The sequence below is a fragment of the Bos indicus x Bos taurus genome, chromosome 3 (assembly GCF_003369695.1).
Source record: "Bos indicus x Bos taurus breed Angus x Brahman F1 hybrid chromosome 3, Bos_hybrid_MaternalHap_v2.0, whole genome shotgun sequence".
Taxonomy (NCBI): domain Eukaryota; kingdom Metazoa; phylum Chordata; class Mammalia; order Artiodactyla; family Bovidae; genus Bos; species Bos indicus x Bos taurus.
This window is the reverse complement of record NC_040078.1, coordinates 81404114-81420797: the sequence shown is the minus strand read 5'-3', so window position 1 is coordinate 81420797 and position 16684 is coordinate 81404114. Positions and strand designations below refer to the sequence as shown.

At 38.0% G+C, this 16684-nt stretch overlaps 1 protein-coding gene across 5 annotated transcripts in view; it reads left to right on the top strand.

Annotated features, from left to right (window-relative positions):
• Nucleotides 1-16684, top strand: part of UBE2U (ubiquitin conjugating enzyme E2 U) — a 70249-nt gene that overhangs the window by 23638 nt on the left and 29927 nt on the right. For 3 of the 5 annotated variants that reach the window (XM_027537022.1, XM_027537026.1, XM_027537024.1), the window contains 2 exons: nucleotides 5912-5960; nucleotides 15011-15099. In XM_027537022.1, the coding sequence (XP_027392823.1) occupies nucleotides 5912-5960; nucleotides 15011-15099 (138 nt within the window). Of the gene's footprint in view, nucleotides 1-2377; nucleotides 2479-5911; nucleotides 5961-15010; nucleotides 15105-16684 lie in introns of those variants that run through there. The other 2 variants (XM_027537027.1, XM_027537025.1) reach the window with 2 other exon arrangements.

Below are 16684 nucleotides of genomic sequence, written 5' to 3'. Positions count from 1 at the left end.
CATTCACGCGTTCTCCATCCTGAACCCTCCTCCCTCCTCCCTCCCCATACCATCCCTCTAGGTCGTCCCAGTGCACCAGCCCCAAGCATCCAGTATTGTGCATCAAACCTGGACTGGCGACTCGTTTCATATATGATATTATACATATTTCAATGCCATTCTCCCAAATCATCTCACCCTCTCCCTCTCCCATAGAGTCCAAAAGGCTGTTCTATACATCAGTGTCTCTTTTGCTGTCTCGTATACAGGGTTATTGTTACCATCTTTCTAAATTCCATATATATGCATTAGTATACTGTATTGGTGTTTTTCTTTCTGGCTTACTTCACTCTGTATAATAGGCTCCAGTTTCATCCACCTCATTAGAACTGATTCAAATGTATTCTTTTTAATGGCTGAGTAATACTCCATTGTGTATATGTACCACTGCTTTCTTATCCATTCATCTGCTGATGGACATCTAGGTTGCTTCCATGTCCTGGCTATTATAAACAGTGCTGCGATGAACATTGGGGTACACGTGTCTCTTTCAATTCTGGTTTTCTCAGTGTGTATGCCCAGCAGTGGGATTGCTGGATCATAAGGCAGTTCTATTTCCAGTTTTTTAAGGAATCTCCACACTATTCTCCATAGTGGCTATACTAGTTTGCTTTCCCACCAGCAGTGTAAGAGGGTTCCCTTTTCTCCACATCCTCTCCAGCATTTATTACTTGTAGACTTTTGGATTGCAGCCATTCTGACTGGCATGAAATGGTACCTCATAGTGGTTTTGATTTGCATTTCTCTGATAATGAGTGATGTTGAGCATCTTTTCATGTGTTTGTTAGCCATCTGTATGTCTTCTTTGGAGAAATGTCTATTTAGTTCTTTGGCCCATTTTTTGATTGGGTCATTTATTTTTCTGGAATTGAGCTGTAGGAGTTGCTTATTTATTTTTGAGATTAGTTGTTTGTTGCTTCATTTGCTATTATTTTCTCCCATTCTGAAGGCTGTCTTTTCACCTTGCTTATAGTTTCCTTTGTTGTGCAGAAGCTTTTAAGTTTAATTAGGTCTCATTTGTTTATTTTTGCTTTTATTTCCAATATTCTGGGAGGTGGGTCATAGAGGATCCTGCTGTGATGTATGTCAGAGGGTGTTTTGCCTATGTTCTCCTCTAGGAGTTTTATAGTTTCTGGTCTTAGGTTTAGATCTTTAATCCATTTTGAGTTTATTTTTGTGTATGGTATTAGAAAGTGGTCTAGTTTCATTCTTTTACAAGTGGTTGACCAGTTTTCCCAGCACCACTTGTTAAAGAGATTGTCTTTAATCCATTGTATATTCTCGCCTCCTTTGTGAAAGATAAGGTGTCCATATGTGCGTGGATTTATCTCTGGGCTTTCTATTTTGTTCCATTGATCTATATTTCTGTCTTTGTGCCAGTACCATCACTGTCTTGATGACTGTGGCTTTGTAGTAGAGTCTGAAGTCAGGCAGGTTGATTCCTCCAGTTCCATTCTTCTTTCTCAAGATAGCTTTGGCTATTCGAGGTTTTTTGTATTTCCATACCAATTGTGAAATTATTTGTTCTAGCTCTATGAAGAATACCGTTGGTAGCTTGATAGGGGTTGCATTGAATCTATAAATTGCTTTGAGTAGTATACTCATTTTCACTATATTGATTCTTCCAATCCATGAACATGGTATATTTCTCCATCTATTAGTGTCCTCTTTGATTTCTTTCACCAGTGTTTTATAGTTTTCTATATATAGGTCTTTAGTTTCTTTAGGTAGATATATTCCTAAGTATTTTATTCTTTTCATTGCAATGGTGAATGGAATTGTTTCCTTAATTTCTCTTTATGTTTTCTCATTATTAGTGTATAGGAATATTTCTGTGTGTTGATTTTATATCCTGCAACTTTACTATAATCATTGATTAGTTCTAGTAATTTTCTGGTGGAGTCTTTAGGGTTTTCTATGTAGAGGATCATGTCATCTGCAAACAGTGAGAGTTTTACTTCTTCTTTTCCAATTTGGATTCCTTTTATTTCTTTTTCTGCTCTGATTGCTGTGGCCAAAACTTCCAAAACTATGTTGAATAGTAATGGTGAAAGTGGGCACCCTTGTCTTGTTCCTGACTTTAGAGGAAATGCTTTCAATTTTTCACCATTGAGGATAATGTTTGCTGTGGGTTTGCCATATATAGCTTTTATTATGTTGAGGTATGTTCCTTCTATTCCTGCTTTCTGGAGAGTTTTTATCATAAATGGATGTTGAATTTTGTCAAAGGCTTTCTCTGCATCTATTGAGATAATCATATGGTTTTTATTTTTCAATTTGTTAATGTGGTGTATTACATTGATTGATTTGCAGATATTGAAGATCATACACCATGACCAAGTGGGCTTTATCCCAGGGATGCAAGGATTCTACTGTCCATGTTTTTAAGCACCACTGGGGGGCTTGGAGGGTATCTCCTGCCAATAATGAGGAACTACTGTAAGCTCATACATCTTTTTTTTTTCAGTTTGTCCCAGTGAATTTTTACTTCTGTGTGGTAATATGGTCAAATTGTTTTTTGTTATCATGTTTATTTTGACATTTAAAGGATGCACGTGTGCATACTCAGTCACTCAGTTGTGCACCATTCTTTACAACCCCGTGGACTACAACCCACCAGACTTCTCTGTTCATGGGAATTCCCAGGCAAGAATACTGAAGTGGGTAGCTATTTGCTCCTCCAGGGGAGGGGATCTTCCCAACCCAGGGATCAAACTGGCATCTCCTGTGTCTCCTGCATTGGCAGGTGGATTCTTTACCACTGAGCCACCTGGGAAGCCCTATTCAAAGCATAGAGTTCATATAATTAAAAAAAATCTTTGGTTCAAACAAAATGTATAAGAATATAAAAATAAATAATAGTAGCCAAACCTAAGGTAATAATTTTTCTCTTAGCTAGGCATATTCCTTTAGCTTTTGTTAAAGGAGAGTCATTCTACTAAGTTTCAGATTCTTATCTAAATAAACTATAATTTAATTACTGACAGTCAAAATACAAGAATAGAGAAGAATTATAGCAATATTAGGGAGATTATACTACTAATTCACATTATGTAGTACTTTAAAAAAAATGATTGTGCAAATACATCCCATTCTGCTTACAGTGAGGAAGATGTGATAAGCATTTGATTCTTCAGTTTAAGTTCTCAATTTGTTCACTGTTCTTTTTAAAGTCCTCATTACAATAGAACAAGTTTTAAAGAAACTTGTTTCTATAGCTGAAGCAGATGATGTCTCAGAATTTCAGGTGTTTTTTTTCTTCAAAGGGAGTATTGGTTGTTGAGTATTCCTATAAGAATTCCGTTTCCTCTGGAAAAATATTCTTTCTGAATATCAGCAGAAAGGAATTTAGTCCAGTAGTATAACTTACTAATTAAGGAACATGAGCTTTAGCACCATCATTCAACCATAATTTTGTTGTTGATGATTACAGTATTATCACAGATAGATCTGATATCTACAGGTGTCAGGCAATGTAAAAATTGTGACTTTAACAGGGTTAGTGTGTGTGGATCTGTTTGCTGGGGTTACAAATCTCGTTTTTCCTGTTTGTACTTCATTGCACCAGATAGTCTAATAGCTTTTAAGCTAAGTCTTAAAGCAGTTTTACTAAAAATCTTAAGTATTTATTTTCTATCAAAGAAGTATTTATTCATAGCTTTAAAGGACAAATAATCCAAATCAGTTTTTAAGGAAATACAGCAGATTTATAAGCCCCACCATCCATAACTAAAAGGTGCTCCCACCTCCCACAAGGTACCAACCTCTTTCAACACATTTAGCTGTTTCTTTTGGAATTACCATTGTATTTCTAAGTGTATTCAATACTAAAATTCTAGGATTTTTAGTTTAGATATGACTCATGGGCTTCTTCTGAAAGATAAAGATTGAAATTTTATGGTGCCATCTCCACTCACATTTTCTCTCCCCCGTTCTCCTAGTATCATTCATTTACATTAATATGACTTAGTGAATATTTTTCACAAATGAGCTCTGACTGACTTTTCTTTTCTTGGGCAAATGGCCTGTATTTTTATTCCCTTGGTTTTGTTTTTTGGATTTATTTTGGTTTGTGTTTTGGAAGAATATCTACCATTTATTCTTCCCCCAAACTTTCTGACAAAACTGTTTTGGTATTCAGTTTGGTTTTTCCCCTGGGAAACACCTTTGCTAGACACTCATTCATCCTCCTCTTCCAGTTCTGAACTGGCAGTTCTCTCACAGGAATCCTGGGAAGACCTTTCTGCCCACCTACTGAATGGGAGCTCTTGCGTGATCTCTCCTTTTCCTCCTGGTTGGTTTGCTCCTTCATTTTGTTGAAACACTTCTGCCAGGAGCTTCCTAGGACAGGGGCGCTAAACCTTTCCTTACTTTACATGCCTAAAAATGTATTCACTCCACTCTCATATGTTCATAATTTGGTTACACTTTAGTTTGAAAATAGTTTTCTTTCAGAATTGTAAAGACTAGTTTCCAGTATTACCCTCAAGAAGTCTGCTTTCATTCAGATGTCTGCTTCTCCACATGTGATTTATTTTTAGTGGAAGCTTTTAAAATCTTCTCTTTATTCCCAGTGGTCTGAAATTTCTTGATAATATTTCTTGATATAATTTCATTTTTTAACCTCCTCATTCATCATGTAGAGCATTTCATAGGCTGTTTGAATCTCGAACTCTAATTCTTTAGTTTTGGACATTTTTCTCATTTGATTTCTTTTATAATTCCCTTCCCCTCCAGTTTCCCTGTTCTCTCTTCTAAATCTCCAAAGATTTGGATGTCGGATCTACTGATCTGTTATGTAAACTTTTTAAAAAATCTATTTTCTCCAATTATCCTTCTCTCTGTTTTTTTTGTTCTATATTCTGGAAAACGTCCAGAAAAGTATGTTTCTTGTTTCTATTTTCTTCCTGTTTATTTGTTATCATTGTTATCATTCATAATAAGGACTTTACTCAATTATCTACCCATCTTTAACTGTGCATCTTTAACTGTGTGAAAATCATTCATGGAATGATGAATGAAAATAATGAATGACAATCATTCATTGAAAAGACTGGAAATTTTGGATACAGGCTAGACTTGCTGATGGTTTTGTTTCATTATCGATTAGTCATTGAGGATCTGACCTTACCATTAATTAGGCTTAACTGTTTATTCTGAGATGAATCCTCCAGTCATATGCCTGAAGAGAGAAAGGTTAACTATACTTGCACTCTAGGAGCTGGACAAGGAGAGAGAGTAAGGAATATTGCTTATTCAATATGATCTATTTGATTTATTCTCTGTCATCAGTCCCTTACCATACTCTTGTTCTGCTGTCCCCTGAATCTCTCTGGCTCAGCCTCTCCAGAATAAGGTATCTTCCCTCCTGCCTAGGCAGCGGTGGTCATCTGGTTGCACAGGATGAAGGCTATGTCTTTGGTATCCACAGTATACATTTCACCTTTCAGGGGTATCTGGTACCTCCAATTCCTAAGTTGTTTCTCAAGTTCTGAAGTGTAAATCTGCTTGCTTTTTATTGGCCTTCTCTCATCATGTCATTAGGTTTCAAATTTCTATGACCTGTTAAGATGGTTACCACTTGACATCTGCTTTCTATCTTGAACATTTTTCTTGCCATCTTTCTTTGGCTCTTGAGGTTTTACACCTTTTTTTTTTTCCCCCGACCCCATGAACTTTAGCCTGCCAGGCTCCTCTGTCCATGGGTATACTCCAGGCAAGAATACTGGAGTGGGTTGCCATTTCCTTCTCCATACACCGTATTTTTATTCCTTTCTTACCATCTTATTGGGGCCTTGGAAAGAATGCACATAGGGACATACATTCAGTCTCCCTTAAGTAAACCAGAATCTTTTCATATTTTTCTTTATAGCAAAAGATGATGGTTCTGAGTCACCAAAAGAGCCACATAAACTTAACAGGTAAGTTTTCCTTTATACAGTTCTATGCAAATTTATACACTAAAAGAACTATTGGCTTAAACTGTATTTTCTATCATAATTGTATTTTCATCTTTTGACTTAGAAAAATTATTTCATTTAAATATATCTTCCCTTCCAATACCTTTTAAAAATGATTCTTTTTCAGGAAGAATGTGAAAATCTTGAGTTCTTTCTAGACTATTTAATTAAAATTGAATGTAACTATATTAATTGCCTAGTCTTTTATTTTTTATTTCTGAAAAGGAAAAAAAAGACCATTGTCTACATTATAGCCTGACCATTATAGATCACAAATCTCCAAGCAGTTTAGGAAAAGAATAAGTCTTGGAGTGAAATGGTGAGAGTTAGGGTTGAAGCCATTGTACACTTGGGAGACCGCCCACCTGACAGTGTGACCTTGAACACTTGGACAGGTGTAGGTTCTGCAGCTTTTAGGTTCTCTAACATTTGCATCAGCCTAATTTTATTTATTTATTTATTTTTTTTAAAAAGCGTCTGGGCAGCAGCGACACGCAGCCCGCGAGGGCGCGGTGCTAGCGGCCAGCAGCCCTGAGCGCGGACACTCGGGCTCGGCCGCCGGCCCGGACACGGAATGACGGCCCTTGCCCAGCCTAATTTTAATAGTCAATCGGATGTAGAAAATAGCCAACTTACTAGTGCTGAAATAATACTTATTCTATCTTGGTTTTATACTGTACATGCTCCAAAACAAGGATCCTCTTAGTGGATTAATAATAGTAAAATGTTCCCAAAAGACTGAAATCAAAAGGAGCACTCAGATCCGGACTTTGTCCCAGAATGTGCTGCTGCTGCTGCTAACTCGCTTCAGTCATGTCCAACTCTGTGCGACCCCATAGACGGCAGCCCACCAGGCTCCCCCGTCCCTGGGATTCTCCAGGCAAGAACACTGGAGTGGGTTGCCATTTCCTTCTCCAATGCATGAAAGTGAAAAGTGAAAATGAAATCGCTCAGTCGTGCCCGACTCATAGCGACCCCATGGACCGCAGCCTACCAGGCTCCTCCATCCATGGGATTTTCCAGGCAAGAGTACTGGAGTGGTTGCTATTGCCTTCTCCCCCAGAATGTGAGACAGTGTTATACCAAGGGGCTCTGTGCCTGGAAGTGTTAGAAGATCAGAACGAGAAGACCCAGAACAACTGATGAAATGGTTAATTGGAACATGACAGCAAGAGCATTGACCTTGTCTGTCCCCCAGCACTGAGATGAAGCCCAGCCATTAGCAATGGTGGCATTTGTCTCAGGCAGGAGCAGGAAGAAGGGGAGACCCTGTTACAGGGAGGAAACTTTGGCCCTTTGGTTCTTTGGGGCGCTGAGTCCCTCATCAGACAGGCAGCAGGGTAACCAGACAGCACCATGAGGATCCAGCACTGATCACAGGACTATAAAATCTGGAGCCTGGAAGAAAGAATTCACTAGAACTGTATTCAGAAATGACTCAAGAACCATGGTGAGATCAACTTGTAGTTGGTATTTTCTTGGAAAATCAAGATTTATGACATTGAAAGGGAAAAAAAGAAGTGAAAAGTTGGGAGAGAATAATGTCTTATAGTACAGTGAGATTCTAGGCAGAGGGGATACCTAGAGTATTGACTAATTGAGTATTGGATGTGAGCAAGGTGTGCTGGAGGGCTTCTTAGGTGTCTCAAGTGGTAAAGGATCCACTGACAATGCAGGAGGTGCAGACACCAGTTCAATCTCTGGGTCAGGAAGATACCCTGAGGAGGAAATGGCAACCCATTTGAGTATTCTTGCCTAAAGAATCCTGTGGACAGAGGAGCCTGGTGGGCTACAGTCCATGGGGTTGCCAAGAGTTGGTTGGGACTGAGCATGCACACAAATGTGTTAGAGGATCAGAAAGAAGGCCACTGCAGCTGGAACACAGCAAGGGGGAAGAAGGGATGGGTAGGGGTGGAGTAAGAGATGTAGATAGGGCTTTATAAACTAGGTAAGGAATTGGCATTTTATTAATCTTGCAGTGGGAATTGGGACACAACTGGACAGCTTTTAAGAAGAGAAAGATGTAATCAGATTTACATTTTAAAAGGACCACTTTAACTGCCCTCTGGGGATCAACTGTGAAGGATCTAAGGGGGAAACAAAAAGAATTATTTGGTTATTTTAGTAGACCAGGGGAAAGATGCGTGGTTTGGGCTAGGGCTAAGGGCATAAATGTGGAGTGGGAGATAAGTGGATGAAATGGTTGGATTCAAGGCTTTAGCTTGACTTATTGGGGCAAGAGAGAAAGTGGAATCAAGGATTAGTAATAGATTGTGGTTTGAACTGGATGGGTACCACAGTGACATACTAAGATGGGGGAGATTGGAAGATCACACGACTGGCTTAAACTAACAATCCCAGTTATTGATGAGGACGTGATTGTACTGTAGCGCTCCTCTGTCTCTGTGCCTGTTGACTGCCCACAGCCAGTTCAGAGCACAGTGTGGCAGTTTCTTGTCATGTCAAAGGTTCACCTGCCCTCTAACCCACTCCTAAGTATTTACCTAAAAGAAATAAAAGTATATATTCACAAAAGACTTGTACACAAATGTTGATAGCAGATTATTTGTAATATCCCAAACTGAAAACAACTAAAATTTCCATCAACAGTCAATATTATATATTCAGCAGTTGAATATATAAATAAATTGTGTTGTATTTATAAGCTGAATACTCTCAGCAATAAAATTGTTGATACATGCAATGACATGGAATAATACAGGCATTATGTTGAGGGGGAAAAAAAAACTCAGTAATGAAAGAGTACATGCTGTAGAGTTCAATTTGTATGAAGTCTATGACAGGCAAAACTCATCTATGGTGATAGAGAACTGGATCAGTGATAACTCAAAGTGTCAAGGGAGCTTAACTGGGAAGGAGCTGTAGGGAACTTTCAGGACTAGTGAAAACATTCTGTAACTTGTTTGGGCTTATGGTTTTGCAGGGGCATGCTTTTATCAAAACTTATCAATCTGTGCTCTGAACACTTGTACATTTTATTGAATGTAAATTATACTTTAACAAAGCTAATTTTAAAGGTATTCAACTAACTTTACAACTCTTCTAAATCTAAAGTTACTTCAAATAAAATCTTTTTTAAAAAGGCATTCAAACTCTTCCAGTAAATAGAGACAGTGAATATGTCACCAAACTTCCAAACTCTGATTCTAAAATCAGAATTCATTACAAGAAAGGAAAATTATACGTCAGTATTCTCATAAACCTGAAATGTATAAGTCCTAACCAAAATATTAGCAAATTAAACCCACTGATATATAAAGAAGGGATAGTACATGATGACTAAGTGAGTTTTGTTTCAGGAAAGCCACATTGGTTTAAAATTTGAAAATCAATGCATGTAACTCAGTTAACCAAATAAAGGAAAAATAAAAACATAGACTTATATCTGTTAATCTAGAAGAAATCATTAATACTCGTTCATGATAAAAATTTTCACCAAACTGAGGAATAGAAGAGAATTTCCTTATTTCAATAAAGGGAATCTACAGAAATCAAACCAGCTAATCTTAAAGGAAATCAGTCCTGAATATTCATTGGAAGGACTGATGCCGAAGCTGAAGCTTCAATACTTTGGCCACCTGATGCGAAGAACTGACTGATTGGAAAACACCCTGATACTTTGAAGGTTGAAGGCAGGAGGAGAAGGGGATGACAGAGGGTGAGGTGGTTGGATGGCATCACCAACTCGATGGACATGAGTTTGAGTAAGCTCCATGAGTTGGTGATGGACAGGGGAGCCTGGTGTCACAAAGTGTTGGACGTGACTGAGTGACTGAACTGAATTGAACAGAAATCTAACAGCTAACCTCACACTTAAATGTGAAATGTTTAATCCTTTTCTCCCGAGTTTAGGAGCAAGGCAAGTATCCACATTATCACCGTTTCTATCTGACATTGTATTGGAGTCCTAGCCAGTGCAATGAGGGAAGAAAAAAGTTATAAAATTTGGAAAGAAGACAGTAAACCATTGGTATTCACAGATAACACAATTATATATATACTGAAATCCAAAAGAATATACAAATTTGAAAGTTTGAAAATTAGTAAGTAAATCTAGCAAGGATCTTAGCTCGAAGATGAATATTCACAAATTAACTATTTTTATATATAAGCAATCAACATAAAAATGAAACTTTAAAAATACCATTACAACAGCATCAAAATGTAACAAAAGATGAGTAAGACATTTATGCTGAAAATCACAAAATATATATGGGAGGATTTTTTTCAAGACCTAAAGAAATGGAGATATACAATGTTTACCACTTAGGAAAGACTCAATATTATTACAGTATCAAATCTTCTCAAATTGTAGATTCAGTTCATTCTCAGTCAAAATCTCAGCAGCCTTATTTTTTTTTTCTGGCAATTGATAAGGTAGTCTAAAATGGATCTAGAAATGCAAAAGGTTTAAAATAACAAGGCAGTCTTGAAGAAAAACAAAGAGGATCAACAGTCTCAGAGACGAGGACGTACTAGTAAGCTAGAATAAATTGTACTATTATTGGAGCTATTTAGGTCAGATTCCTGTCCCTATACCAGTTATCAGTGAAGTCCTGATTTAGAGCTGGGGTAAGATCCAGTCCCCACAGCAGACCACATGGCATGTATGGAATGGGAGAAGAATGGAACAGCTATTGAAGAGACAACCACAATATCCAGTGTGACAACCTTCATGTATGTATTATTTTTAACTGGACCTGAATCTTAATGAGTATGACTTTGCACAGGGGGCAAAAGAGTCTCTAATAGAACTGCTTGTACAGACATGGATGTGTAAGATTGTGGTACACTTAGGATTGTCAGGAAACAGTTCTATGTGATGGAGCCTCTGCATGTGAGGATGAATGATGGGAGAAAAGATTGGAAATGGCCAGATGATGAACCGCCTCGAATTCTATGTAAAAGTCTTTAGATGTCATCCTATGGAAGTAGATAACCTACTGTGGCTTTCAAGCAGAGACATAATACCCTGGAATAGGGAGAGACCAAGGTAGAGCAATCAGATATTACTGGAGCACAAGGCAGAACGACAATTAGGAGGCTATCTGGAGTTTGCAGGAGAAAAATGATGAGGCACTTATCCAAGGCAATGAGGAGCCCAGCTGACACTGAGCGCTGAGGGGTGCTAAACCCCTCCTTGACTCTTTTCGTGCGTGCTTGCATTGAATGCTCACAACCACCACTGGAGAAAATTCTGTCTCTGAAGACGTGAAGAGGTTAGGTAACTTGTTCAGAGTCACACAGCTAATCAATAATGGTGCTACCATGTTTTAACCCAAGCCAGCTAATTCCAGAGCCTGTGCTCTTAGTCATGATACTACGTGACTCTTCATGGTTTATTTGTTGTTGTTGTTGTTGTAGTTGCTAGTTGTGTCTGACTCTTTTTCGACCCCAAGGACTGTAGCCTGCCAGGCTCCTCTGTCCATGGGATTTCTCAGACAGGAATACTGGAGTGGATTGCCACTTCCTTCTCCAGGAGATCTTTCTGACCCAGGGATCAAACCAGTATCTTTTACATTGGCAAGCAGATTCTTTATCAGTGAGCCATCAGAGAAGTCCTCATGGCTTATTAGCTAATTTCTTTTTAGTGCTGAATAATATTCCATTGTCTGAATATACACCACTTAACTTATCCATTCACCCATTGATGGCATCTTGGTTGCTTCTACATTTTAGCAATTATGAATAAAGCTGCTCTAAACATCTGTGTATAAGATTCTGTGTGCACCTAAGTTTTCAGCTCCTTTGGGTAAATACCAAGGCGTGTTATTGCTGCATTGTGTGGTAAGAGTATGTTTAGTTTTGTAAGAAACTACCATGCTATCTTACAAAGAAGCTGTACTATTTTCCATTCCTTATCCAGAGATATTTAAGGATTTAGTCATTAGGCTTTGGCAATGGCTGGGGTGTTGCTTGCATGAAATAGGGCTACCATGATTCTCTTCCTTTAATGATCCTTTTGGTTTCCTTCACTCCCCGCCCCCCGGCCCTTAACTGTGAATTGGTTTCTGCCCTTTCTTTTCTGAACACTTATTCTTTTGGAGTTTGTTTTCCCTAATGGTGTCATCTATCAACTTTTATGTTGATTTGACCTAAATCTCTTATTTCCAGTCCCAATTTCTCAATCACACTCCTAGAGGTCATCACCTACAACCCATGTTTAAAATTAAACTCATATTTTACTTCAGTTTCTCTAGACACTTTCTATTAATAGCAAAAATAACTGGCCTTCTGGGTTTTAGGAGAATATGTGACCCTCAAATTCCTTTACTTTTCACACTCTATCAGGCAGCTGATTCAGTCAGTTCTTTAGCATTCTCATAAATTCATCTCCTCCCCTTCATAATCTTTGCTCCCACCCTAGTATTGGCTCTCAAGATCTCTTGCCTAAGTTACTGAATTCATTTCCTAACTGGTCCCCTTGCATTTAATCTCTCATATAATCTACTCTGCATGCTAGTGCTAGAGAAAACTCTTGCTCAAACATTGATTTCTTAGTTTACTTGCCTTATTTGAGAACTTCTGATTACTCTCTATCACCTAATAAATCAAGATCACTGAATCAACTCTAATCCATTCTCTGCCTAAATTTGAAGACCTATCATTGCCTCATTTCACCTATCTTAATTAAATGCCAATTCTTCTGAAATTGGAACTTTTCCCTCTGGTCAGTTATCTTGTTACTATCACCTCTTCCCCTGGCATCCTCTCTATGTAGGCATGAACACACCACACTCCTTGCCATCTAAGCTATTGTTAATACTGTTTCCCTGGCCCAAAATGCCTCCTTCCTTTGTCCTAGGTCTATATCCAAGTGACTCTTTCCCAAGTGGCTCCAAAATAGTCACAGCTCCCTCCTCCAACTTTCTTCCTTATTGCCACTGCCAAAGACACATTTTTCACTATAGTCTCCAAATGTCTGTTAAATGATGTGACATTTATTATGTTAATCTATAAAGCTATTCTACTTAATAGTTCAGGTATATATCTTATTTTCCCAACAGGATAATAAACCCTGGTGTTCAGTTTAAAATAATGTCTTCTACTTTTTCATATTCTTAGTGCCAAAAATAATACTCAATAAATTCCTATTACTGGTTGAAACTATAAACACAGGTATTTTTATGCTGTATCTATCCATTAGTAGTTTATCTGAATAATAATAGTAAATAATTATTGTTCTCTTATTTTAAGGGGTTATTTCCTTTATAGAGTTGAAGATGCAGATATTCCCAAGTGTTCAAGGCATTCTGTTTTGTATATTCACACTATACTAAAGTTATACCTTTTAGGGTAATATTTTTAATTATTCTAGGGGAAGAAGAGAAAGCCCCTGAAGGCTAACAGCTTGAAATTGAACAGGACACCATTGGGAAGGGAGAGGGTCATGGGTCGTCGTCAAAAGACAGAAAACAATGGAGACGATTGTGCCTGAAGATGGTGTATTTTTTTTCACTAGACAGTATGTTGACAGTTTCCTTCCTCTTGGGTCATTGTTGTCTGCTAAATGATCTGTGACAGCAGATTGATCACAAGCTTTCTCATGCAGGAGATATAATGCAGTCTTTCATTTTGTTACCTCCGTTGCCAAATGCCGAAACATTTTGTTGGCAAATTAATGTTAGTTTAGTATATCATTTAGTAGTATAAAGCACTGAGTGTAGCTCTGGAAGCAATAATAGTAGTGATTAATTTATCTTCACCAAGTTTCAGGTTTCTACTTAAGTGTGATTACAGATGCAATAGCACACTTGAAAAATGTTAGCCTTAAATTTTAGATGTCCATAATTATTATTTAAATAAATGAATGAATTAGTACATTCAGGTATTGCCCTATTACTTTCAAAATTGAGTCAAAAACTTAAGCACCTATGATTTACCTATAAAAATTAATGTTAATAACCTATTGTAACTGAAAATTTGCTTCTTCCTCCAGAGCTGGGAATTTAAAACAGACATAAGGTCTTTTACATTTGATGTTTAAGCATCCATTTAAGCCAGTTAATTGATGATTTCACACATCTAAAAATTACCTGAAAGTAGTGTTTTGTTTATAGAGTATTGAGAATCCCTGCATTCAAAATGTTTGTAGGAAAAAAATCAGAAATGCAGTTGTCTAAGAGTAAGAGACTGTTTCATAATTCCTTTTTAATACTTTGTAGCAGTCTTTGCTCTTCCATTAGGATTTGGTAACATTAGCACAGAGGAAGGAAATGTGCTGGCAGTAATATTAGAAAAGAGTTGTTTATTTTCCCTCTTTGGAAGTAATCAGATTTCTGTATAAAAATTAAACTAATCTCAATTCTGGTGTTTCTTTTCTCCTCATAAGAAAAAAGAAATAAAGGTGATTTTACTAAAATTCAGCATAGAAATGTAAGAAAGATGTTTAATGTAGAAAGATAAAATATACAGCTGTGATGCTTTATTTAAAGTTCTTTTTACTGTTAGTCACGAAAGGCAGTCATCTTAAACCTACATTTTTTTCTTTTTATAATATACACACGGATGCACGTTTATACTTATTCTTGAAAACTGGTTTGGGCAGATCTTTTTTGTGATTTGCATGTATTAGCAGAAAATTATGTGAGATTAATTTGTTAGAAATAACCATGCTAGAATTTGCAGATCAGCCTAGTGGTTTGTGGGGGCTCCCCAGGTGGCACTAGTGGTGAAGAGCCCACCTGCCAGTGCAGGCATGTGGTGCCCATAAAGAGGCGTGGGTTCAGTTCCTGGGTAGGGAAGGTTCCACGGAGGAGGGTGTGACAGCCCACTCCAATATTCTTGCCTGGAGAATCCCACGGACAGAGAAGCCTGGCAGGTTACAGTCCATAGAGTTGCGAAGAGTCAGACACAATTGAAGTGACTTAGCGCACACACACACGCTAATGGCTTATAACAAAATATCTGAAAGAGCCCAATCTGATAAAATAATTTTGAAAAGCAAGTTTGCATGCTACTCACTGCCCGATTTTATTTTGTATTTTCAGATCAATTAAACCAGTCTCATTTAGTGATTACTACAAGACATGGTCTGGAATAGCCACATCAAAAGCCACAGAATATTACAGAACTCCATGTAAGGTGATCTAGCCTTGTCTTATTTTGTGGGGAGTGGGGTGGTATATTAATCTCTGAACATTCTTAGCTTATCTTGCCTTCAAAGACTAATTGACATATATTTGGAATTTGAGGGTGATAAGCTTCTTTGTTGGTTCTGTGTACTAATCATTCAATAACTGTTCATTTAGTCCCCCTTTTGTATAGAGTCCTGGACTAAAATCTGATCAAAAGCCAGAAGGAAGGATAGACAGTTGGAATAATAAAAGATAAAGTTCTCAGTTTTTTGAGATTTACTTTACTTCCTCACCCCAGAAGGAAGCCTTCAGAGCAGGAGGAAACTTTTTAATTCTAAACACAATTATCCCCAAAGCCAGAGATATTATTAAGTAGAGGAATAGCAAGAAAACCTGGGGCTGCTCAATTATATCAGTCTAGTGAAAGATCATCTGTTACCATCATATAGTAAGAGCTGAAAAGATTCAATGGGAGAGCTGGACAACTTTCTGGTCCCTTTTAACCTAATCTTTAGAGTGCTATGTTCTGGTTTGTATCAAAGTAGGTTATCCAGTCTGTGCATGTGACTTTCAAGCTATCCAACTGAAATGGTACATTCTAAAGTTATCAATGACTTCCGAATTCTCAGATTCAGTGATTACTTTGTTCAGTCCTTATCTTACTTGAACTCATATTGGCTATGCTCTCCTTATGACTCCATGGTTTTCCTCTTACCTTTCCAAGTGCTCCTCTGCCTCTTTCCTTAGGAATAACTTCTTCATTCAGTATTTGCTGCCCAGCTCTCTCTGGGAGACATCATCCATTACTATGGTTTTCATTAGCCCACATGCCAATAATTTCTAAAGCCTCATCTCTAACCAGACTGTCTTCTGAATTCCGAATGCACATTTCCAGCTATGTAATAAGGTTCAGTTCAGTTCAGTTGCTCAGTTGTGTCCGACTCTTTGCAACCCCATGAATCGCAGCATGCCAGGCCTCCCTGTCCATCACCAACTCCTGGAGTTCACCCAAACTCATGTCCATTGAGTCGGTGATGCCATCCAGCCATCTCATCCTCTGTTGTCCCCTTTTCCTCCTGCCCCCAATCCCTCCCAGCACCAGAGTCTTTTCCAATGAGTCAACTCTTTGCATGAGGTGGCCAAAGTACTGGAGTTTCAGCTTTAGCATCAGTCCTTCCAAAGAACACCCAGGACTGATCTCCTTTAGAATGGACTGGTTGGATCTCCTTGCAGTCCAAGGGACTCTCAAGAGTCTTCTCCAGTACCGCAGTTCAAAAGCGTCAATTCTTCAGTGCTCAGCTTTCTTTAGTCCAACTCTCACATCCATACATGACCACTGGAAAAACCATAGCCTTGACTAGACGGACCTTTGTTGGCAAAGTAATGTCTCTGCTTTTGAATATGCTATCTAGGTTGGTCATAACTTTCTTTCCAAGGAGTAAGCATCTTTTAATTTCATGGCTGCAGTCACCATCTGCAGTGATTTTGGAGCCCCAAAAAATAAAGTCTGACACTAAGGTACTTCATATCTAAGATGTCCCAAAATTAACTCATTATGTTGCCCCCAAACCACTTCTCCATCCCTTA